This window comes from Arachis ipaensis, chromosome B7, assembly GCF_059453495.1.
Source record: "Arachis ipaensis isolate K30076 ecotype BB chromosome B7, ASM5945349v1, whole genome shotgun sequence".
NCBI classification, from domain to species: Eukaryota; Viridiplantae; Streptophyta; class Magnoliopsida; order Fabales; family Fabaceae; genus Arachis; species Arachis ipaensis.
In genome coordinates, this window is record NC_142442.1 from 17876485 (window position 1) to 17899615 (window position 23131).

General features: G+C 30.7%; 3 protein-coding genes across 3 annotated transcripts; 1 reads left to right on the top strand and 2 right to left on the bottom strand.

The window, feature by feature from the left end:
* Positions 1-7846: 7846 nt before the first annotated feature.
* LOC107609101 (CASP-like protein 2A2) lies at positions 7847-9928 on the top strand. Its single transcript, XM_016310937.3, has 3 exons — positions 7847-8223; positions 8745-8862; positions 9472-9928. Exons 1-3 carry the CDS (start codon positions 7985-7987, stop codon positions 9748-9750), a joined length of 636 nt encoding a protein of 211 aa, XP_016166423.1. The 5' UTR covers positions 7847-7984; the 3' UTR covers positions 9751-9928.
* A 644-nt stretch (positions 9929-10572) lies between these two features.
* On the bottom strand, positions 10573-12605 carry LOC107609102 (uncharacterized). The gene is made up of 4 exons (XM_016310938.3): positions 12269-12605; positions 12103-12178; positions 11799-11971; positions 10573-11072 (listed from the first exon to the last, which is right to left on the bottom strand). Exons 1-4 carry the CDS (start codon positions 12385-12387, stop codon positions 10985-10987), a joined length of 456 nt encoding a protein of 151 aa, XP_016166424.1. The 5' UTR covers positions 12388-12605; the 3' UTR covers positions 10573-10984.
* Positions 12606-17285: 4680 nt separating this feature from the next.
* Positions 17286-21900, bottom strand: LOC107608611 (uncharacterized). The gene is made up of 3 exons (XM_016310357.3): positions 21709-21900; positions 18402-18574; positions 17286-17458 (listed from the first exon to the last, which is right to left on the bottom strand). Exons 1-3 carry the CDS (start codon positions 21898-21900, stop codon positions 17371-17373), a joined length of 453 nt encoding a protein of 150 aa, XP_016165843.1. The 3' UTR covers positions 17286-17370.
* Between the last annotated feature and the right edge of the window lie 1231 nt (positions 21901-23131).

Sequence of the window (23131 nt, forward strand, 5' to 3'; positions counted from 1 at the left end):
AAGACATTAAACAATATTAAAAATATTAAAGATAAGTAGATAAATAAGTTGGGAATAAAATATTGAGAAAGCAGTTAAGGGTTCAGAGTTATCTATTTTTCTGGATTAACTTTTCTGACTAACTATTTTAATTATGTAGGATTTAATTTATGGCAAACTATATGTGACTAGACCCTAATTCCTTAGACCTTTCTAGTCTTCTCTAAAATTCATCAACAGCCAATTCCTTGGTCAATTAATTCCAATTAGGGGGTGAAGGTCAATTCTAGTTATATGCCACAGAAATCCTAATTACCCAAACATAAAAGGATTATATGTCACGTATCCTATTAAATCCAGATAAATTAGAAATTTAGGAGAATATGTTTTCAAGCTGTTGTTCAAGTAAAGAGCTTTTCCAAGTTATACAAGAACGCATATAGAAAGAGGGTCATACTTCCGTTCCACCCAAATTCATAAAATAAAGAACGAAAACAATTCTTAAATATAAATCCATACATAAATTAAAATAGAAAAAGTAATAAAATCAATCCATACAAATAGACAGAGCTCCTAACTTTAACAATGGAGGATTAGTTGCTCATAATTCAGAGTAGAAAACTAGGATTGTAAATTGGGATGGAATGGGATCCTCCCCAGGACCTGTACAAAGGAAGGAAAGCTTCCTCCTTTTATAACTAATCCTAATAAATTTAAAAATCTAATATCTAAAACTAAAAATTAAAATAATATCTTTTCCTAATTTAAGATTTGAATTTAAATTTGAATTAATTAACAGATCTTCAGTTGATGGGTGGGGACCACTTGTTCTGTCCATTCTGCAGCTTCTACTATGTGTTTTCTGGGCTGAAAATTGAGTTAAAACAGCCCAGAAATCGCCTCCAGCGTTTTTCTGCGTTTTCTGCACGTGGCGCATGTGACGCGTCCGCGTCGTCCACGTGTTCGCGTCATTTGTGCAGATTCCAATCCACGCGTTCGCGTCAGGCACGCAATCGCGTCATTGCGATCTCCTCCATTCCGCGCGGTCGCGTGAGCCATGCGTCCGCGTCGGTATTCGCTGGTCATCTCCTTGGTTTCTTCTCTTTCTCTGCAGAAACTTCATCAAATCCATCCGAATGCTACCTAAAATAAATAAAATTGCACAAAACTCAAAATAGCATCCATAGTGGCTAAAATATAATTAATTCTTAATTAAACTCAACAAATTAGATGCAACTTTACTAGAAAAAAGATAGGAAAGATGCTCACGCATCACAACACCAAACTTAAACTGTTGCTTGTCCTCAAGCAACCAAAACTAATATAAGCTTAGGATGTGAATTTGCATGAGAATAAGAGTTCGGTTAAGCTCATGTCTCTTCTTATAGTGGAGTTAACAACTGTAATCCTGAATAGTTTTGGCATCTCACTTTATCCTTTGGAGTTCAGAATGATTGGCATCCATAGGAACTCATAATTTAGATAGTGTTATTGATTCTCCTAGTTCAGTATGTTGATTCTTGAACACAGCTACTTTATGTGTCTTGGCTGTGACCCTAAGCATTTTATTTTCCAGTATTACCACCGGATACGTAAATGCCACAGACACATAATTGGGTGAACCTTTTCAGATTGTGACTCAGCTTTGCTAGAGTCCCCAGTTAGAGGTGCCCAGAGTTATTAAGCACACTATTTTTGCTTTGGATCACGACGTTAACCGCTCAGTCTCAAGCTTTTCACTTGACACCTTCACGCCACAAGCACATGGTTAGGGACTGATTGATTTAGCCGCTTAGGCCATGATTTTATTCCTTAGGGCCCTCCTATCCATTAATGCTCAAAGCCTTGGATCCTTTTTACCCTTGCCTTTTAGCTTAAAGGGTTATTGGCTTTTTCTGCTTGCTTTTATTTTATTTTATTTTATTTTATTTTTTCTTTTTTTCGCAAGCTTTGTGTTTTTCACTGCTTTTTCTTGCTTCAAGAATTAATTTTATAGTTTTTCATATTATCAATAACATTTCTCTTTTTTATCATTCTTTCAAGAGCCAACAATTTTAACATTCATGAACTTCACTATAAAAAATATGCACTGTTCAAGCATTCATTCAGAATCACAGAAAATACCACCACATCTAAGTAAGCGAGACTACTCTAAAAATGAAATTCAAATTCTCATGCACTACATCTGTTCTTCTTTTTTTTTTTCAAGCTTAGTGGGCAATACATGAAACATCTTTCAGAATTAAAGCACTTAACAGAAAAATTAAACTATAACCTATGAATCTACTAATAAAGGATCATGCAGCAAACAAAGCAAACTAGCAGAAAACCAGAACATATATAATAAAAACGGGAAGGAAAAAAATGAAAGGAGCTCAACCACCTTAGTTATCTGAGCGGTCATTTTATTCTTCAGGTTGTGCTCCTTTGTGAAGATGATTCGCCTCCCTTTTGTTGCCATAGGAATAAACAGAAAACCCTTAAGCGAAGCGTCAACACCAAACTTAAAGGTTTGCTTGTCCTCAAGCAAAGAAGAACTGAAAATAGAAGGAGACAAATATTATTATGAAAGAAAAAGGAAAGGATAAAAGAACAAGAGAGAACAGGGATTGGGAGAGAGAGAGAAAGAAAATTGGGCGGCGCAAACGACGCGTTCGCGTACGTTGCGCATTCTTCATAATGACGCGTTAGCGTCAGGCACGCGTCCGCGTGCCCTGGATTTTGTGCGATTTGCGCGAAGCCAACCGCGCGCCCGCGTGACTTTCTGTTCGCATGGCTTGGAAGCCAAATTTTCATACGACGCGTTCGCGTCATGCACGCGCTTACGTGGATGGCCATATGTGCAACTGACGCGAACGCGTTAGTCACGCGTCTGACGCGTCCGCGTGACCAAATTTGTGCTTTTAGCACACCTCTTGTCCTAAGTCGGCACAATTCTCTGCCCAAACACTCTTTTACATCGAATTTGCAGGTCACGCGTTCGCGTCGGTGACGCGCCTGCATGAATGGCGAAAATCACAAACGACGCGAACGCGTGGGGTACGCGTTCGTGTGGGATCGTTTGTGTGAAAGGCATGAGTCCAGCGCCACTCCCGTGCAATTCTCTGTCAATTTTTATTTTTTACGCACACATGATTGACGCGTTCACGTCAATGACGCTTGCGCGTCGTGTGCTTTCCCCGCTTTCTTTTTTTTTTCGGCTCCTGTTCTAAAATAGCTGCATGATCAGAAAATTAGTAAGAACTTAATAAAAATCAAATAAGTAAGAAAACTACTACTAATAAAAATAAAACAAAGTAAAGCTAAGAATGAAAAGGAATGATCACACCACGGTGGGTTGTCTCCCACCTATCACTTTTAGTTAAAGTCCTTAAGTTGGACATGTGGTGAGCTCCTTGTCATGGTGGCTTGTACTTGTAATGATCCAGGAATCTCCACCAATGTTTGTAATTCCAATGGCTACCGGGATCGTAAACTAGGCGCATAACGCCTTTGAGCAAGTTGAAGCAAGTGACAAAGTCCCACGAGTGTTGATTGTGGGAATGAATTTCAGGGTCTCAAACCTTGCTTTTACACCCGTCTTCTTGTGTATCACCATTGTTCTCACCGGGTGGCAAGCAATTTGAATTCTCACAGAGACATCCAAACAACCTTCTAGACCCATTCAAATTAGTTCTACACCAATTCTTGCACTTCAATTCGGAGCATGCAACCATATTGAACCTTGCTTGACAACTCTTACCATTAACCATCTTCCTCTTACTCTTGATACCACAAAGAGCTCTAAGTTGACCATCCGTCTCCAGTAGCCCATATTCAAGTGGGAAAGTAAAGGTTAAGGATAGGAATTTTACCCTCTTGAATGTTGTATTGGATGGTAATGGCCTTGGGAGAGGTCTTGCAAGCTCCACTCCCTTGTGTTCTGCTTTGAATTCTACCACCTCTTTGCAAGCTTCCTCTTTTTCAACCTCTTTTTCTTGGTAGCTCTCTTCTAATTCAATCTCTTCTTTATTGCTTACCAAGGGCATGGGAGGTTGTGCATCTTCCCCTTCTTCCATGTGTGAGGATGGAAAGTTCTCTAATTCACTGGAGTATGAATTCCTTTGATTGATTTTCTCACTTTCTTCTATAGGATCTTGCATTATATCTCTTGGGAAGGAATTTGCTTGCTCCTCTTCCTGTGACTTGATAATCGACTGCACATGCTTCTCTATATTTTTGACACTCGTCTTTATATCCTGTAAGAATTCTTTCATGAGAAGCTCAATATCTGATGGTATTTGAAATGAATAAGGAGGAGGTGATGGTTCATGATAAGTGTAAAAAGAGGATGGCTCTTGGTATGAACATGGAGATGGTGGCTCTTGATATGGATAGAGAGATGGTGGTTCTTGGTATGGATATGGAGATGGTGGTTCTTGATAGTTGGAACATGGAGCATTGAAGTTTCTTTGGTTTTGACTTTTCCAACCAAAATTCGGGTAGTTCCTCCATCCACAATCATATGAATTACTACTTGGGTGGGAGTAGTAACTCATGTGATCTCTCTCCATTATTTTTTCTTAGCACAACACACCAAACAGAATTAAACGCACCATGTGGTAAACAGGAAAGCAAAGAAGAAAGAATAGAATTCTAAAAATTAAAATAAAAAAAATTAAAATAAAACTAACTAAGAAACACCAAACTTAATTTCAGGAATTAAAAAAAATTATTGTTATTTTATTTTATTTTATTTTATTATTATTATTTTTTTTAAATAAAAATAAAATAAAACTAATAGAATATAAAAAGTTAAAAAAATTAAACAAAGTAAAACGAAAAAGAAAAAAAAATGAAAATGAAAAGAGTAATAAAATAAAACAAAAAAAAATCAACGAGATTTTTTTTAAAAAAAAATATTTTTAAACGGAAAAAAAATAAATAAAACGGGGGCAGGGGTTTGCAAACGGGAAAAAACAAGGAAATTTTTTTTTAAAATATCTTTTTTTGAAAAATAATAAAACAATATTTAAAACGCCTAATCTAAACAATTAAACAACTAATAGTTGTTAATCACAGTCAATCTCCGATAACGGCGCCAAAAACTTGGTGCGGTAATTTATAACCCACTAACTAACCGGCAAGTGCACCGGGTCGTACCAAATAATACCTTACGTGAGTAAGGGTCGATCCCACGAGGATTGATGGATTGAGCAACAATAGTATTTGATAGGCTTAGTTAGACAAACAGAAAATAATGCTTGGAAGTTCAAAGGCATTAAACAATATTAAAAATATTAAAGATAGGTAGATAAATAAGTTGGGAATAAAATATTGAGAAAGCAGTTAAGGGTTCAGAGTTATCTATTTTTTCGGATTAACTTTTTTGACTAACTATTTTAATTATGTAGGATTTAATTTATGGCAAATTATATGTGACTAGACCCTAATTCCTTAGACCTTTCTAGTCTCCTCTAAAATTCATCAACAGCCAATTCCTTGGTCAATTAATTCCAATTAGGGGGTGAAGTTCAATTCTAGTTATATGCTACAGAAATCCTAATTACCCAAACATAAAATGATTATATGTCACGTATCCTATTAAATCTAGATAAATTAGAAATTTAGGAGAATATGTTTTCAAGCTGTTGTTCAAGTAAAGAGCTTTTCCAAGTTATACAAGAACGCATATAGAAAGAGGGTCATACTTCCGTTCCACCCAAATTCATAAAATAAAGAACGAAAACAATTCTTAAATATAAATCCATACATAAATTAAAATAGAAAAAGTAATAAAATCAATCCATACAAATAGACAGAGCCCCTAACCTTAACAATGGAGGATTAGTTGCTCATGATTCAGAATAGAAAACTAGGATTGTAAATTGGGATGGAATGGGATCCTCCCCAGGACCTCTACAAAGGAAGGAAAGCTTCCTCCTTTTATAACTAATCCTAATAAATTTAAAAATCTAATATCTAAAACTAAAAATTAAAATAATATCTTTTCTTAATTTAAGATTTGAATTTAAATTTGAATTAATTAACAGATCTTCAGTTGATGGGTGGGACCACTTGTTATGTCCATTCTGCAGCTTCTAATCTGTGTTTTCTGGGCTGAAAATTGAGTTAAAACAGCCCAGAAATCGCCTCCAGCGTTTTTCTACGTTTTCTGCACGTGGCGCATGTGACGCGTCCGCGTCGTCCACGCGTTCGCGTCATTTGTGCAGATTCTAGTCCACGCGTTCGCGTCAGGCACGCGATCGCGTCATTGCGATCTCCTCCATTCCGCGCGGTCGCGTGAGCCATGCGTCCGCGTCGGTATTCGCTGGTCATCTCCTTGGTTTCTTCTCTTTCTCTGCAGAAACTTCATCAAATCCATCCGAATGCTACCTAAAATAAATAAAATTGCACAAAACTCAAAATAGCATCCATAGTGGCTAAAATATAATTAATTCTTAATTAAACTCAACAAATTAGATGCAAATTCACTAGGAAAAGATAGGAAAGATGCTCACGCATCACTTACTAGAAAGCTCATCAAACAAGTAATTAGACCAACACCAATAGCCATCGTTAAAAATACCGTAACCATCGTCATCATCATTATCTTCAGTGACTTAACTTTACTCTCCAAAATTTTCAGCCTCCGTTTAAAATCGTCCACTGCTTTTTGATGAAATTGACCAATACTTTGTTGTTCATCGTATCCATCATCCCAACGAAAAAAGTTACAATGACTTTCAAATTGCAAAGATAAGAAAGCAACGTTGAAACCGAATTTCTTCAAGGCGAAAAACATGATATTTGTTGGACAAATCACTAACCTCATAATTAGGACACCCATGAAATGGTCTTCCTAAATTCTCTGGTGTCCTTGAATACTTGATTATTGCTCGCAAACCATAGTTGCAAAACACAGCATTCCTAGCGACTTTGAGTCGGATGTCTTTCTTTCCACTTGAGTAATTTATACCTGAGCTTCCTTGACTTGTATCTCTACCACCTATCATTATTCAACAATGATGCGAAAATAATTTCGAGATTCGAAGAAAAGAAAGAAGAATGAAGAGAAAAGAAGAGTGAAGAAAATGGAAGAGAATAACAAAGATGATTCTTAATTTTAAGGATTTAGAATTTTAAATTTAATGATGAAATTAATTTGGACACAAAGAATTAATGTAAAACACCATTTTGAACATAATCTTGTAATATCCATGTCACATTACACATCATACAGCTAGCATGGCAGTTAACAGCCATATCATCAACTCATGGCAGTTTTGCGAACGACTAATAGAGAATTAATTTTCATAATGTCGATGACTTATTTGATAATTTTCTTAAGTTAGGGATACATTTAAAATGTAATTGAAAATTCAAAGACCAAATTAGACATTTTTTTAAAGAATTAAACAATAAAAATCGATGGATACGATTTCTACACACTACCTTATACAACTAAAATAAAATTGGTGCCACAAAATTTTTCATAGCAATGTATTTAATACTACTACCATCATGCTCTTGTCATACATATGCAACGTACTGAAAAATAATTTGCGAATAAAAATAACTACTGTATATAAAAATTTCACTTTTGTATAAAAGTTACTACTGTGTATAATAAAAATCCACTTTAGTATTCAAGAGAGATTTAATTAGTACAACCGTGAAGAACTTATTTAACTCTATGATATCATATTTTATAAAAGAGAAGACCCTTCTTATCTAGTTGACTAATAAGTAGTTGCCATGGGAATTCGTGGCTTCACTTCAATGCCATATTAATGGGTGCATTCAATGCCACCCTTCGGTAGTTTGGTTTTGGTCCCTCACCATAACATATTATATTATTACTCTTATATATCAACATCTCATTGATGCACTACACTCAAAACTTTTCAAGAACCTAGCTACAAAACCATTAAAATCAAACCCTACAACCTACATACAAGTAGATACAATAATAATATAGAACCATTATTGTTATCTAAGACTAGAGGAGTAACAAGATAGCTAGATGGAGAAGGGAAATGGTTTTGAAGGTGGTGCAGCAAGATCATCAACAGCATCCATGAACATGGCTTATAATGGTAGTGAGGAATTGGAAGGAAACGAGAGTAGCATCATACGGACTGTAGAGACATTCTTGCGTTTGATTCCTATTGGTTTGTGTGTAACCGCGCTTGTGATCATGCTTAAGAACTCTGAGCAAAATGATTATGGTTCTGTTTCCTACACTGACCTTGCTGGTTTCAGGTAATATATCAATTACAACTTCCAATTATTAGAACCGTAAAAAATTTCATCACTCACTGCTGGTTCTATTTTTCATTGGTTTTGTACTATTCATTTTTTTCTCCAAAAATTGGTCTATTTTTAGGAAAAGTATAAAAAATTAATTTTTAGATAGTCATTTTTTTTAATTCTAATTTTTTTTTTTTAGAATTTGGAGTTTAGGTTTTATAATTTAAGATTTAAGATTAAGAGTTCATGACTTGAGATATAAAATTTAAGATAAATAAAATAATTTTTTTTAAAATTAGCTAATGTTAACTGAAACAATTGGTTCTCTAGTATTATTTTTATTTTTATAATATATGTGGATATAAGGAATATTCAGATGTACTTTCAAAAATAAAAGTGATCTAAATGTGTCAAATTTCTAGAGTGATGAAATAAAAGGAAAGAGAAAGAGAGCAGTTGTAATTAGTTAATTAGATCTTAGTGTGAATATGTGGGAATGTTGAAGCTGAAATCTTGTTTATTCATGGTTGAAGGTTTTTGGTGCATGCAAATGGGATCTGTGCAGGTTACTCATTACTTTCAGCTGTGTTTGTTGCTTTGCCCCGCCCTTCCACCATGCCTAGAGCTTGGACATTCTTTTTCTTTGACCAGGTCAGAGCATAATTTTTGTTACCCCTTTTCTTGCATGCTAATGAAACTGATGAGAAAAGGAACTTACAGATGTTCATTCACTTCTCCTTAACACTGCTTCAATTTTCCCTTATGGGGAGGTTTAGACATACTTGTCACTATTTATTTTCAAAATTTTGGTATAATGAACTTTTCTTAGATATTTGTGTGTACTAAATGTGATAATCATACTGAATTATTGAAAGTACACACAACCAATTAGTATCAAATACATTAGAATCATTGAGATTTTTTCAGCATCAGTCGTTAGATTATTTAGATTGTCTTTTTTTGGCCAGAAATCATGTCTATGCAAGAATTTTAACTTCAATTAGTCTACAGGTTCATCTGCGAAGTTTTTACCTTAGCAATAGCAAGCAACTTTTTGAAAGTTACCATATGCTCAAAGTAATTTAAACTATTGTTAGTAAAAATACTAATTCTCCCACATGTGAATGAACTTAATTTCTTGGAAAATTTGGTACTAACTACCCAATGTAAGCTAACTTTATGGAGGAGATTGGAACCTCAGGAGTTCTAATTCTACAAAGTTAAAGAACTGAAAAACTTGCTAATTGTGATTGATTCCAGGTGTTAACCTACATAATCCTGGCTGCTGGAGCTGCTTCAACTGAAGTATTGTACTTGGCTGATAAGGGGAACACAGCAACAACATGGAGTGCAGCTTGTGGATCCTTTGGTTCATTTTGTCACAAGGGAACAGCATCAGTGGCCATCACATTTGTTGCAATGTTTTGCTATGTGATGCTTTCCCTCATTTCTTCCTACAAGCTATTCAGCAAGTATGATGCACCAATGAGCAACCCCATTAATGCTAAAGGCATTGACATTGTTGCTTCTCATGGCTGACCCTAAAATGGTAATGGTGTCTAGAAACTCTGCTTGTGATGTGTGTACACTGTGTTAGTTACAGTATGATAACAATAATTACATACTATTATGTGTGTGAAGTTGTTTCAATGAGGACTCAGTTTGACTCGTTCTTCATGTATAACATGGTATAAAGGTTGGCATTAACTTTCTACAATTGATTCTTCAAAATAAGAGAGATGTATTATTCATTCAGTTATGTTTCATATACTGAATTGATATATACATCACTATCGATGAATATGGATAGAATATAAAATTCATTCTGTGGTTACTGTGGATAGAAAACTATGCTTCTGAAGTGATTACTGTGGTGTCCAACTTGCTGCTTAAATGAACTACCACTAATTAATTCCAAATTTATCGATATGATATATATAATAGCTTTCTAATGTCCAGCAATAAACAATGTTCTTTTTATTGGTGTCCATTATGGTAGACATCAGAACCAAAGTTCAGTAAAATACAAATAGTGCCAGCTGATAATTATGTATATTAAATATTCAATCACCATTCACCTTGTAAAAGAAGAGAAAGAAAATAAAAAAATACTGTGATTTTGTGTTTTCTTTCTTTTCTTTTGGCCTGTACAAAATACAATGATGATGAGGCAATTTCTTGGATAGGAACTTCTCAATTTATACATGCAAATCAATGTTTAAAAATGACCCAGACAACTTGACACATGCCAACATTGATTTACATACTTAAAGTGGAATCGTCCCACCCAAGAACTTCCCAGAGTGAAATTAAATTAGAAACAGAAGTAATACATTCAGCTATGTAATTGAAGACAACTCAGGATCAAATAGTATGGTAAGCCATATTCAAAAGACGTTCAGAAACTACAAACTTTTCCTTATTGTTACACAAAGGCTATACTGAAATCAAATACATAATACACTTACATTATTCATAATCCTTTAGCTTATCTTATTGGAACAGGGAAGGACCAAAGAAACTCCAAATTAGCAAGAGTGATAATATAGCCTTCTACTGGTGCCTAAAGATCCTCCTAATTCAGAATTCCACCCAAAACAGTAGAGATTGTAACTTACGCAAACATTGAAAGATAATTCAATGTATGTGAATGAGATTTTGAATTAGGAAAATTTTTAGGCATGTCAATTAGAAGGATTTATCATTTCTCAACTAGCGACTAGAATATCTAAAAGAACAGCATCAGGAGCTAGCGGGCTGAACGAGAACAGCATCAGGAGCTAGTAGGCTGATCGAGAAGGCTCCGCCCACATGAAATTGTGCACACAATAAGACCCAGAATTGCCAGCATATGAAACTTCCTGTGGTCATATATTTGATTAATCACATGTCAATGGTTTTAGAAGGACCAAAGAAGTATGGTCAATCACACATTTCAAAAATAATTGGAGAAATTCTTACAACTCTTTTGAGCAAATCTACTGTTTCAACATCAGATTTTTTAACTAACCTTATCTTCTTACCCAGACCCAGCCAACATTCTATACCTCACTTACAGTTACTTTCTCAAAAATTTTCTAAAATTCAATTTTAGAATATAAGAGTAACCTACAAAGGTGATATAGGAATCAATGAATGGGTTAAAGCAAGAAAAGTACCCAGTTCTAGCCTTCTAGTGGATATAGGAATCCATAAATGGATTAAAGCAAGAAAAGTATCTAGTCCCAAGTTCCTAATAACATATAAGAATTAAGCCTGATACTAATATCAGGCATGCTTTTACACTTTATTGTTTTCACTATTTTCTCTTTTTCCTTTATAAAATTCTGAAAACAGACAATGAAAATGCAAACCAAATGCACCCTTGATTTACGGATCTCAAATCTGCAGCATGTCAGATCCGAGACCCTCTCTTGATCCACTCAGTAACCCCTTGATTTTGTTTTTTAATTTCATTTTTACACAGTACATGACAATATATGATTGAATGTGTGTGCGCGAACTAAAATCAAAACCAAATCCATGAGCTGCAACAATTCATATGAGCTTTAAAAGACCAAAAACAAGTAAAAGTAATGGGAGCAAACCCGAGAGTGAGTCGCTTCGCGGGATCACCAGTGGAATAGCCAGTGAAGTAGAAATAGCGAGCAACAACATGAAGCAACCCAAGGCCCGCACAAACTGAAGGGTGCTTCAACCCTCCCATAATCATGAGCATGAAGAATATGGGCATTGTTTCCAAAGAGTTCTGATGTCCTCTCTGCGCACACACACACACATAAACCACTGACTCAATAACCCAAAAAAATTTCGATTCATCAACATTTCTCTGCACGAAAACAAAAATCTACATATACATATAAATAATTACGCTTTAAGAGAAAGAAGAACCTGAACACAGTTAAAGAGATTGGCTTGTTTGTTTTCGGATTCAAGGGCATAAAGGGTGGGATAAGGGACATTGTACCTGTGGAGAATTTCATCAAACAGCTTGTAAGCAACGGAAGATGAAGAAACAAAAATGGAAGATACACATAGATATGAAATTAAAAATTACTTCTTGCGAGCCATGCCGACTTGGAATGCCATGTAGAAATTGAGGAAGACATAGAGAACGAGAACGATGACGACGTAACCGTACTCTTTCGGGAGCAATTCTACGAGAGATGCTGCCATTTTCGAGTGGGAAATGAAAAAGCAGCGTTGCAATGAAATGGTCAAATGGAAATATAGAATGAGATGGGGATTTTCTCTCTCTGACTTTGGCTTTGGTTTCGATGAGATGAGATATCTAGAAGATTAGAACTCTTCCACTCTTCAAGATTGCGCATTGCCATTGCATTACCATAATCTAAGCGTTTTTATTTCTTATCATTGTTAAGGCAGTTTCTATTGTTTTAGAATAATGAGGCTAAAATTTTTATATATGGATAATTTTAATGTGAAATACAAAAATATTTGATGATTTTGGTGTTCTACAGGGTTGTGGTAGTAGCACAAAACGTTACTAACGTTTTGTAATAAAAAATTTTTTTTAATCATCAAAGAACAAAACGTCACTGACGTTTTGTAATAAAAAAAATATTATTTTAATTATTAAAACACAAAACGTCGCTGACGTTTTGTTAGAAAAATATTATTTTAATTGAAGAAACACAAAACGTCATTGACGTTTTGTAAATGGCCATAGTTGTGTTCAACACACAATTTGGTTCATGATAAAGGATTTCACCTCTAGTAATACAATATTAAAAAGAAAAAGTTCGAATAATGATAGTGATTTATAAAAAAAAATACGTATAAATATCAATCAATTTTAGTAATAATTTATTTTCTTCCATTATTTAAGAATTAATAATAAAAAAAATACAATAGTCCAATCATTATATGATAGTTATATTATTTTAACATTTTAAAACCAAATATACTGATGTGGTATGTTTTGGCATTTTTCTTCTCAATATTATATATATTTTTTATAATTAAAATTAATAGATAAAATTACTAAAACACTAATATTCTAAATATATTTAAAATTTTTCTTATATTATATATTAAAAAAATACACTTTTATTTCTTGTAAGATGTCTAAATCACATTTTTCTCCCGCTATATGATTATAAAATATATACTCAACACTCTTTTTCTATAAAATTAAAATAACGTATATATTTTAGTTTATGTGACTAAATTTTTTTCCAATAACAATTATATATATATATATATATATATATATATATATATATATAAATTTGTGATAATAATTATTTGGTTGATTCAGATAATAATATTTTATTATTATTGTAATAAATAGTATTTATTTTGTTCAAATGATACTGCAATTAAATTGTATTTTATATGCAAAAAGAATGAATTAGTGATATAAAAGAGATATAATAAAAATCAATAATAGGAATCATTTGAAGAAGTAGGGTTACGAAAATATAATGACATGGAGTATTCTAACACTAACTTTTAAATCGACTTTCAATCTGATTAATTTAATGAAAGAATCAATCATAAATATTTATTGTCTATTATATCTATTTTATCTTATTAAAATTAAATTTTTTCAATTAATAACATAGTTGATATGATATGTTTTTTAAGGTATTTTTTATTTATTTTATTTTATTTATTTAAACGCATTAATTAATTTGATTGAGATGAATAGTAAATTAGCCAATGAGTAATAGTTCAAATGGCATAGTCTCTCCATACTCAATTAAGAAGTTGCGGATTCGAGTATTCTATCTTTAGTAAAAAAAAAACAAAAAAAAAAGAGATGAATAGTAAATTATTTAATATTTTATTTGACTAAATTAACTATAACTAACTAATCAATTGCATTAGTTATTTGATTTGAGCGTAATAAATAAATTGATTTTGTTTTAATTTATATTAATTTTTTTATCTTATATATTTTGATTAATTTTTAAGAGTATCATAATTAATTATTTATTTAATTTGATTGAGATAAATATTAAATTATTTAATATTTTATTTGATCACATTAAATATAACCAATCAAATATACTAATTATTTAATTTAACTAAAATAAATAAGTTAATTTTGTTTTAATTTGTAATTTATTTTTTTATCTTATGTATTTTAATTAATAATTTTTAAAAATAATATAACTTTTACATAACATATTTATAAGATATTATTTATTTATTTAACTTATTTGTTTTATCTATTTCGGTATTTCATAATTTTTTTACTATAAAAAATTATATATACTAAAAAAGAATCTCAATTTTTTTTACTAATAGTTCTTTTATTCGATAATATTTTATTCTCCTATTGCTGTATTATTTCTACTCTTTTTTTATAAACTATAAAACATTATTATTTATTATTGTACTTTGAAATAAAGTATTTTTAAAACTTTTTAAATGAAAACACGCATAATCATTTTTGTTATAATTTTTTTTAAAGTTAATTAAATTTAAAATTTAATTATTCTTAATATTGAAAATAATAAAATCAATGAATAATATTTTTACTTATTTTTAAAGTATAACAATTACTCATTAATAGTAATATATAATTTGTAATTAAATTGAAATATTTACGTTATAATCCTATCTTTCTAAAGACTTCTCTTTAAATAACATTAATGGTTAAATATGTAGACATTTTCTCATAATTCATAAGTAAAACTTTTAAATTCTCTTTCTCTTATGTTAAACCCAATTTGAACAACTGCAATCTAATAGAGTTATGCTACGTAGACAATGGAGAATGCGAACAACGCGAATAATAGGTGGCACTTCAGGCCCACTAAAATAAATAAATATTTCACCCCATTCATCCACCACAATCCTAACCTCTCACCATCTACCTTTTTCTCTTTTTACCGTAGCCGCTTTACTTTCCCTTCTCTGTCGCACCGTCACCAATGCACCTCATCGTCGCCGCCACCGTCTAAAGAAGCAACGCGCCGCATTGCTGTTGCACCTTTTTCTCCCATGCATCACATCGCCTCTGTGCTCTCTGCAACCAACGCTGCCGCTGCACCTTCTTCTTCCCTGCGTCGCGCCCCCTGCTCTCAACGTCGCCGTTGCACCTTCTTCTCCCATGTGTTGCACTGCCCCTGTTATCCCTACAAGGGATGCTGCGGCTGCGCGCCTTCTTCTCTCCTCCGTGACATCGCATTATCACCGAGCTAGAGGCTTTGTTCCACCACTGCTCCAACGCTGCATCTCTACCCTTTGCTTCCACATCGCTACATCGTGTCTTCGCTACTTTCATCGCGTGCCGCTTTGCTCCGTTCACCCAAATGGTATGACCCAAATAAACATTCACATCTTAGTGAAAAGTACCATTCTCATACATAGTAAAATAAATATCGTGTGGAGCATGTGCATGTAGAATCAAGCAAATCAAGTAAAATACCAATGGTATACTCAAATAAACATCCACTTTAGAATGAAAAAACCATCCGCTTACATAGTAAAATAAACACCCGACTTAGTTGATGAGAAACAAGTAATGACAGCAGCAGCGGCGGTGACGAAGAGATGGAAGGTGACGTTGTTTGAAAAAAAATGATTCAAAAATAAAAAAGATTCAAAATTATGATTAAACCTAATTAGTTCAAAATTTGATTTTTAAAATTAAAATTAACTTCTTTTTTAACCTATTGTTTATTATGTTGTTCAGAAAAGGCGTTATTCCCCTATATTTTCTCTTTTGTTAAAAATCTACCTTAAACCATTTTATATTCTAAGATCATATTCATTCTTAGAATCAAAGTAATATAACCAACGTTATTCCCTGTTGAAACTTACTAACATATTTTGTTTATTCTTGAGTTGTAGCTACATTTATACTGCTAGAGCGAAATAGTTTCATGTTTTTTTTTTTTTTTGTTTAAACACCTACTAAAATTGCTAAAAACAAGATAAAAACACAATTAAATACACAATTTCTTATCTTAACTTTTGTGGAATGATAGAAAGAATTTGTGTCAAAATCTTGTTTTGTTCATACGTAAAATAATAATTGTTTATACAAGGCCTTTCCACAAAAAAATCTTTTGTTACAATAAAAATGATATTGATTATTCGATAATCAAAATTGATTTTTCTATCCAATACAAACACTTTTTTTTTTCAAAAGCAAATATTTGTTATGTGTAAAAAAATTAAGATATCACTCAAGCATTATTTATCAAGTGTTTTATAACAATATCTACTAATCAAGGAGTTTTTTTTTTTAAATTATGAGTTTAGTTTTCACTAACAATATTAATTGAGGATAATCGAATTAGATCTAAAATATGAAATCCTTAATTATATTTGGTAGTATTTTAAATTTTAAGTATATCCGATTCTTCTATCATAAAGGAGTAAAGATACAATGTCACTTAAATTAAATTTTAGTATATTTCATCCTTTGAATAAATTTCAACCAAAATTAAGCTCCAAAAAAATGTTGGTGTACTCCATGACTATAAACCAAGCCAAAACCTCTTCTTCACGATACACAATTGTTATAATAATTATATCAAATATATGTTTTTTCGTCTTAAATGTGTTACAAAGTCAAATATGATTGGAATTATTTATTTTAATTTCTCTCTCTCTCAAAATTTAGTTCTTCTATAGTATTTTTTTAGATAACAAAAAATATTTACTTTAGTCATTAAAAATATAAGAAAATAATCTTTTAGAATTTTGTCACAAAATTATAAAATTTTATTTAAATTTAATAAATATAATTATTTAGTCTCATTATTTTATATGGCTAATTCTATACATAATACATAATAATATTAAAACTCAATCCACTTAAAATGATCAATAATTACAAATTTTATATTATTAGAGTTAATAAAACCATCCTTCATATTTAGTATTATTTTTTATTGATGTAAAATATCATTACAAGCTCATGCCTATACTGTTTTATACATATTTTGGTCTTCACATATTTATATACAAAAATTTATAATGCAACATATATAAATGTATAAAAAAAAAATCACGCAAAAAAATCACTTCAAATCACATTATTATATCCAGATTCCAGGCATACGTAGTCCTTTCACTTGACTTGTGTAATACAATACAATAATTTACGTGACCATCTTTTTTGTCAAAGAATGGCAGACAAGAGAAATATTGAAGTAGCAAATTAAGGTGGAGGTATTAAGAGCTACAAGGGCGGTGGAGAAGAGTGCACCCAAATGAAATTGCACACAGCATTAGACCCACAAGCGCCACAAAAAATAATCTCCTGTTCACATATCATATAGAGTGATTAATTAATTATATTCAAGTGCTAATGGTTTTGTCACACAAAAAAAATGCTAATGGTTTTGGAGAGACCAAACAACCATGGTCAGGATCAATCACTCATTTTAATAATAATTGGTGGAAATTCTCATATTATAGTTCTATTTAATTTGTTTTCAATCAACTTTTTGCATATAGATTACCCATAATGAACATCATTATTTTAATTTCTACTCTCTTTTAGTGATAGTTTTTCAACAAGGGTGATTGTTTCAAGGTTAAAATCTATTTACGTGTATTAGATATTCTTGAAAATTTTGATCATTCCATATTTTTATTCTCACCTTATTATAGGATGAAGATAAAGAATTTCCTTGATGACATGCATGGAAATAAACTTTCATATGTAAAAATATACTAAATCAGAATCCTTCAAAATACAAGATATTATATAAACACTAAAAATTAGTTATTATATTTGCATTTTATTACCGTTATATCAGTGGTTGTTAAAAATTACCACAAAAAATATTGTTGCGTTTTAAAGGACGATATACTTCTAACTGTTGCAATATCATGTTTGCGGTGATTTAAAATTGCCACAAAACCCTCATAAAATCGCCGCTTAAACATGTGTATATAGTGTATTTTGTATTTATGTATTTAATTTGAGTAGTTAATTTTTAATGGTTAATAATATTTGATGTGCCCACCAACCTTTAAGTATCATTACACAAAAACAAGATTAAAAAAATGAAACAACTAAACATTAATTGAGACGAAAGTTAATACTGATTCTCAATTTCTCATAATATTAAAGCAGATCAACATATAAGAATTTCTCCAATAATATTTTATAGTTCGCATGTATTAGCTTTTTAATTTTATGGTGGAGGGGGAAAAAATAGAAGCAAGTCAAGAGCAATATAAGAATGATGTCAAACCCGATCTTAAGACGGTTGATGGGATCACCGGTGGCATAGCCTTTGAAGTAGAAATAGCGAGCAATGATATAAAGCACTCCAAGGACACCACAAATTGAAGGGTGCTTCAACCCTCCCAAAATCATGAGCATGAAGAATATTGCCATTGTTTCTAACGAGTTTTGGTGCCCTCTCTGCACTCACCACAAAGAATAACAACACAAGACTTAAACCATCCCCAGAGGAAAATAAAAATATATATAAATAGGGGTGTTCATGGATCGGATCGTATTCGCAGATCTGCAGTAGGTAAATATCCACATCCAATTAAAAAAATTGCGGATACGTTCCGATCCGCAGAATGATCGAATCGGATAGGATCCGATCCACACCCTTTAAGGATTGGATCGTGGATATCTGCTCTACACCGGCGTATTCGACCCGGGGATCTGCACAATAATAATTAATATATATATATATATATATATATATTTGTTATTATATTTACTTGTTTGTATGTTTTAGTTAGTAGTTATTATTTATATATTGTATTATTTTATTTTTGTTATTTAGAAAAAGTTTGATTAAAAATATTTTAGAAATAAATAGGTTTAAAAGTGTGAAAGAAAAATTTTTATTGAATTTTTTACATAAAAATATGATTAAAAAGAAAAGGTTCAATTATGTGGATATACCCGACATCCGATTCGATCCGATCCGCAAATGTGCGGATCAGATCAGATCCGACACAAAAAAACGTGAATATCATATCCGATCCGATCTGATGGAGATTGTGCGTATCGGATCAAATTTTCGGCCATATCCGATCTGATTCGATCCGGGTACACCCTTATACAAACAGGATATAAAAAAGAAACTTGATGTGCATTTTTTTCCATAAAAATATCTGATCTTTCATTGTATATTATATATATATATATATATATATATATATATATATATATATATATTAATATTAAATTCATATTTATTATTAATATTTAATTTATAAACATAAATTAACAAATTAAACATATTAGTGCCTACAAATACATTAGTATAAGTAAATTAAAATTTTGTAAAAGGATGCAAATTCATAATTTTATATATGCATGCATGTGTAGTGTAGTGTAGAAATTGATACATTATAAAAAGGTTTAGAAAAAATATATGGAATCAAGAGGTCTTCAATTAAAAAGTAAACAACTTAATTAATTTATAATTATATTTAATTAATTTTTTTTAATTTATAATATTTGATATTAATTGCTTCTCACCCCAAATTAAAATTCTAAATGATACGTTGGAGAAATAGGTGCAGGGATTACGGAACTTCTAACAATTCCGATTCTTAGTATATAAAAAATTTTATAAAATTTATAAAAAAACATCTATTTAGTATGAAAAAGAAACATTCTGATACTTAGTAAAAGAAACATCCTAATGTCTAGCATAAACACCATTTACGTAGAAGTTTTGGATTCACTTAGAGGCATTTGGCAGATTTTTTGCTGATACCTTCTTAGTTCCCAGTATTGTTGAAAGGTTTAATATATTTATCAGGTGTCAACTGTTGCCAAAAGTTATTTGGCTTTTAGAATTTTCTAACTAAAACATTTGAAGAAAATAACACTATGAATTTTTTTTATAAAAATGATAGAGGGTTATCAGAATTTATTATTTTTTATTATTAGTTAACCATAAATATTTAAAAATATGTGATAAAATATATTATTAGACTATTAAATTAAAAGAACTAAACTAAAAAAATTAAATTAATGATTAAATGATGACAAAAAATAATAAATTTTGATATCTTTTTAATATTTTTTCCTTTTTTTTATTGAAAAAAAACTTGAACATTTGTTTTTGTTTTTGGAATCTTTTACATGTTCAATGCATATACTCATTATCGTTAGTCGAACACATTTTTTTTTCTTTTAATAAAAGCAAAGTATAAATTAAATGATTTAGTTAACATGTGATTGGAAGGATAAGTTAAAATTATCAATTAATTTTTTTTTATAAAAAATTACAAAGTTGAATTTCCAATGTATTTAATTTGTTTTTATTAAAATAAAATATTTTAAAAAAATTAGTAGTAATAATTTTAAGAAAAAACTACCAAAAGTACTTATGAAATTTACGAACGTTGATAAAAATATCCATAAACTAAGGAAATTAACGTTGTACCCATGAAAGATGGGTTTCGTACGACAAAAGTATCAAAATCCTATTTTTTTGTTAATTTTTTAATAAAATTCCCAAACTACACCACCCTAACCCCATTATAGCGTCATTCCATCTCTTTTGACTTCTTCCTCTCTCCTCACTTTTCCCTCTCTCAAAAACCCTTACAGAATCATAGAGCTCTCCCCCTACTTCTTTATTGTCGTCCGCCACATACCTATCCGTCACCGCCAATCTCCTCTCCTTTCACTATTCTTAAAATTTATTTACAGAAGATCCAGTTGATGGCTACTTCTACTTCTAATTTTTATCGAAATAAATTTTAAATTGGATGAATGAATTTGTTAGTTTTTTATGGTTGATGGCTGTTTCTGCTTCTGATTTTGCTAAAATGAATTGAAATTAGATGAATAAATTTAAAAAATTTTATGTCTTGAGTATTTTTTGGTGTTTGATTGATTTGGTTTAGGTAAGGATTGTAAACTTATGACTGAACAGATTGAGGTCTGATCCTCCACTACTACTACCACCACCACCACCATTGATTTTGGTCTAGTCTGTTATAGAAGTAGTTTCGGACTCCATGACAAGAGATTTTAAAGGTGCACGTTGGGTTATGGAAGGTTGAAAAAGTGAGTTAAAATTGAGGGTGGGGTAGTTTGAAATTTTTATTAAAAAACTAACAAAAAATTAGGGGTTTGATACTTTTGTTATACGGAACTCATCTTTTATATGTACAGTATTAATTTTCTTAATTTATGGGTACTTTTATTAGCGTTCGTAAACTTCATGAGTATTTTTAGTGGTTTTTCCTAATTTTAATATGTGCTTTTAGAATATATCATAGTTAAAGTATTAAATCCTGAATTAAATTCATGTAATTAAGAGATAAGAAATGTTATATATTTAAGATTTTTTATGAATTAACTCTAACCAAATTAAATAATAAGACTTAAAATAATATTAATCATAGTTAATTTTTATTATATTAGATCAATTTAATTTAATGTAATTAAAAAAGACTTGAATATATAGTATTATTCTTAAGAAATACTCCTGTTTATTGATTTATGAATGTGTTAAGAAAGATTAAAAGGAAGTACAACAATTATTAGCGAAACACGCAGTTGGTAATTACCTGAATGCAGTTAAAGAGTTTGGCATCTTTGTTTTGGGATTCAGAAGCATAAAGGGTGGGATATGGAACCTTGTACCTCTTGCGAGCCATGGCCACTTGTGCAGCCATGTACAAGTTCAGAAAACAGTATATTACAAGAACTATCGCCACAAGCCCATACTCTTTTGGGAGCAACTCAATTATCGTCGCCATTTTTCTGTTGATTAGTAGTAGTAGTAGTTCAATATCAGACCGATGTTGGGATTAATATATAGACAACTTCAATTCAATAATAAATAATTAGTGTGGCACCCTGATTATTATTATTGTTTGGATTTTGATTTTGGGTTAGCGAACGCCGTTTTAGATTATGTTAAATTTAGAATTTAGTTCTTTTAAATTTTGAATTTTATTTTAGAAGATAAAGTGTAATTTTTTATTATTTATTTTATAAATAAAATAAAAAAATATAAAAAAATTATTTAAAAATAAAAGATTACATTTTATTCATTTAAATAAAAATTTAAAATTTAAAAAATTTAAATTTTAAATTTAACAAAAAATATTAAAAAATTAATAAAATTTATTATTTTTGACTAATAATTAATAATAATATTTAAAAATATAAATTAAAAATATATTATTTGATTATTAAATTAAAAAATTAGATTAATAACTAAAATTTTAAAAATAATAAATTTTACTTGGCTTAATTTTTTTTTCAAATTTAATTTTAATATTTCATTTTCTGAGAGAGGAAAGTAGTTCTACATTGAAATGACGTAATTAAAATTAATTTATTATTAAGACAATGGAAGATAGTACATAATAGTAAAATTCCGTGTTCTTGGCTTGATCCGGTTATGTTGTTGTATCCGCTGATTGTTCTCCAAGGCAGAGATTATCAAGAGTCAACCTTTGACTATACATAATTAATGTGGCTTGCTCACTAATCCACAGAGCTAAACTTATAACGCTCACATAGACACATGCTGAAGTTTAATTATATTTTGTTATTGCAAATAGAAATTCTTTAATCAGTGTCTTAAAATATACTTTGATCAATGGGAGAACAATATATATATCACTCTCTCTTTCTAATAAGATAGTAAGATACCAAAGGTTTTGGTAAAGATCTAGTGCCAAAAATGTTTTTCATTTTTTATGACAAAGCAATTTATAGTTATTTTGTGATAATTTAATTAATGCTAATTTATGTTTGATATATATGTTTCTATTTGTACATAACTAAATATTTTCAGTAATTAAGGTCTATTTTGGACCCCAAATATATTAAGCATTAAAAAAAATAAACAAAAAGATATGAATTAAAATTAAAAAAATATTAAATTAAAATAAAAACAAAAAATTAGGTTAAAATTGAATATACATAGAATCATTTAATTTTTTATCCAATTTCTTAATGTAAAAAAAAAAAAAAATT

Coding starts and splice junctions, on each gene's coding strand:
- LOC107608611 (XM_016310357.3), bottom strand. CDS start 21,900: ATGGCGACGATAATTGAGTTGCTCCCAAAAGAGTATGGGCTTGTGGCG. Junction 18,575..21,708: donor AACTCTTTAACTGCATTCAG/GTAATTACCAAC, acceptor TGGTGAGTGCAG/AGAGGGCACCAAAACTCGTT. Junction 17,459..18,401: donor ATCAACCGTCTTAAGATCGG/GTTTGACATCAT, acceptor ATATGTGAACAG/GAGATTATTTTTTGTGGCGC.
- LOC107609101 (XM_016310937.3), top strand. CDS start 7,985: ATGGAGAAGGGAAATGGTTTTGAAGGTGGTGCAGCAAGATCATCAACA. Junction 8,224..8,744: donor ACTGACCTTGCTGGTTTCAG/GTAATATATCAA, acceptor TCATGGTTGAAG/GTTTTTGGTGCATGCAAATG. Junction 8,863..9,471: donor CATTCTTTTTCTTTGACCAG/GTCAGAGCATAA, acceptor GATTGATTCCAG/GTGTTAACCTACATAATCCT.
- LOC107609102 (XM_016310938.3), bottom strand. CDS start 12,387: ATGGCAGCATCTCTCGTAGAATTGCTCCCGAAAGAGTACGGTTACGTC. Junction 11,972..12,102: donor ATCTCTTTAACTGTGTTCAG/GTTCTTCTTTCT, acceptor GTGTGTGCGCAG/AGAGGACATCAGAACTCTTT. Junction 11,073..11,798: donor GCGAAGCGACTCACTCTCGG/GTTTGCTCCCAT, acceptor ATATGACCACAG/GAAGTTTCATATGCTGGCAA.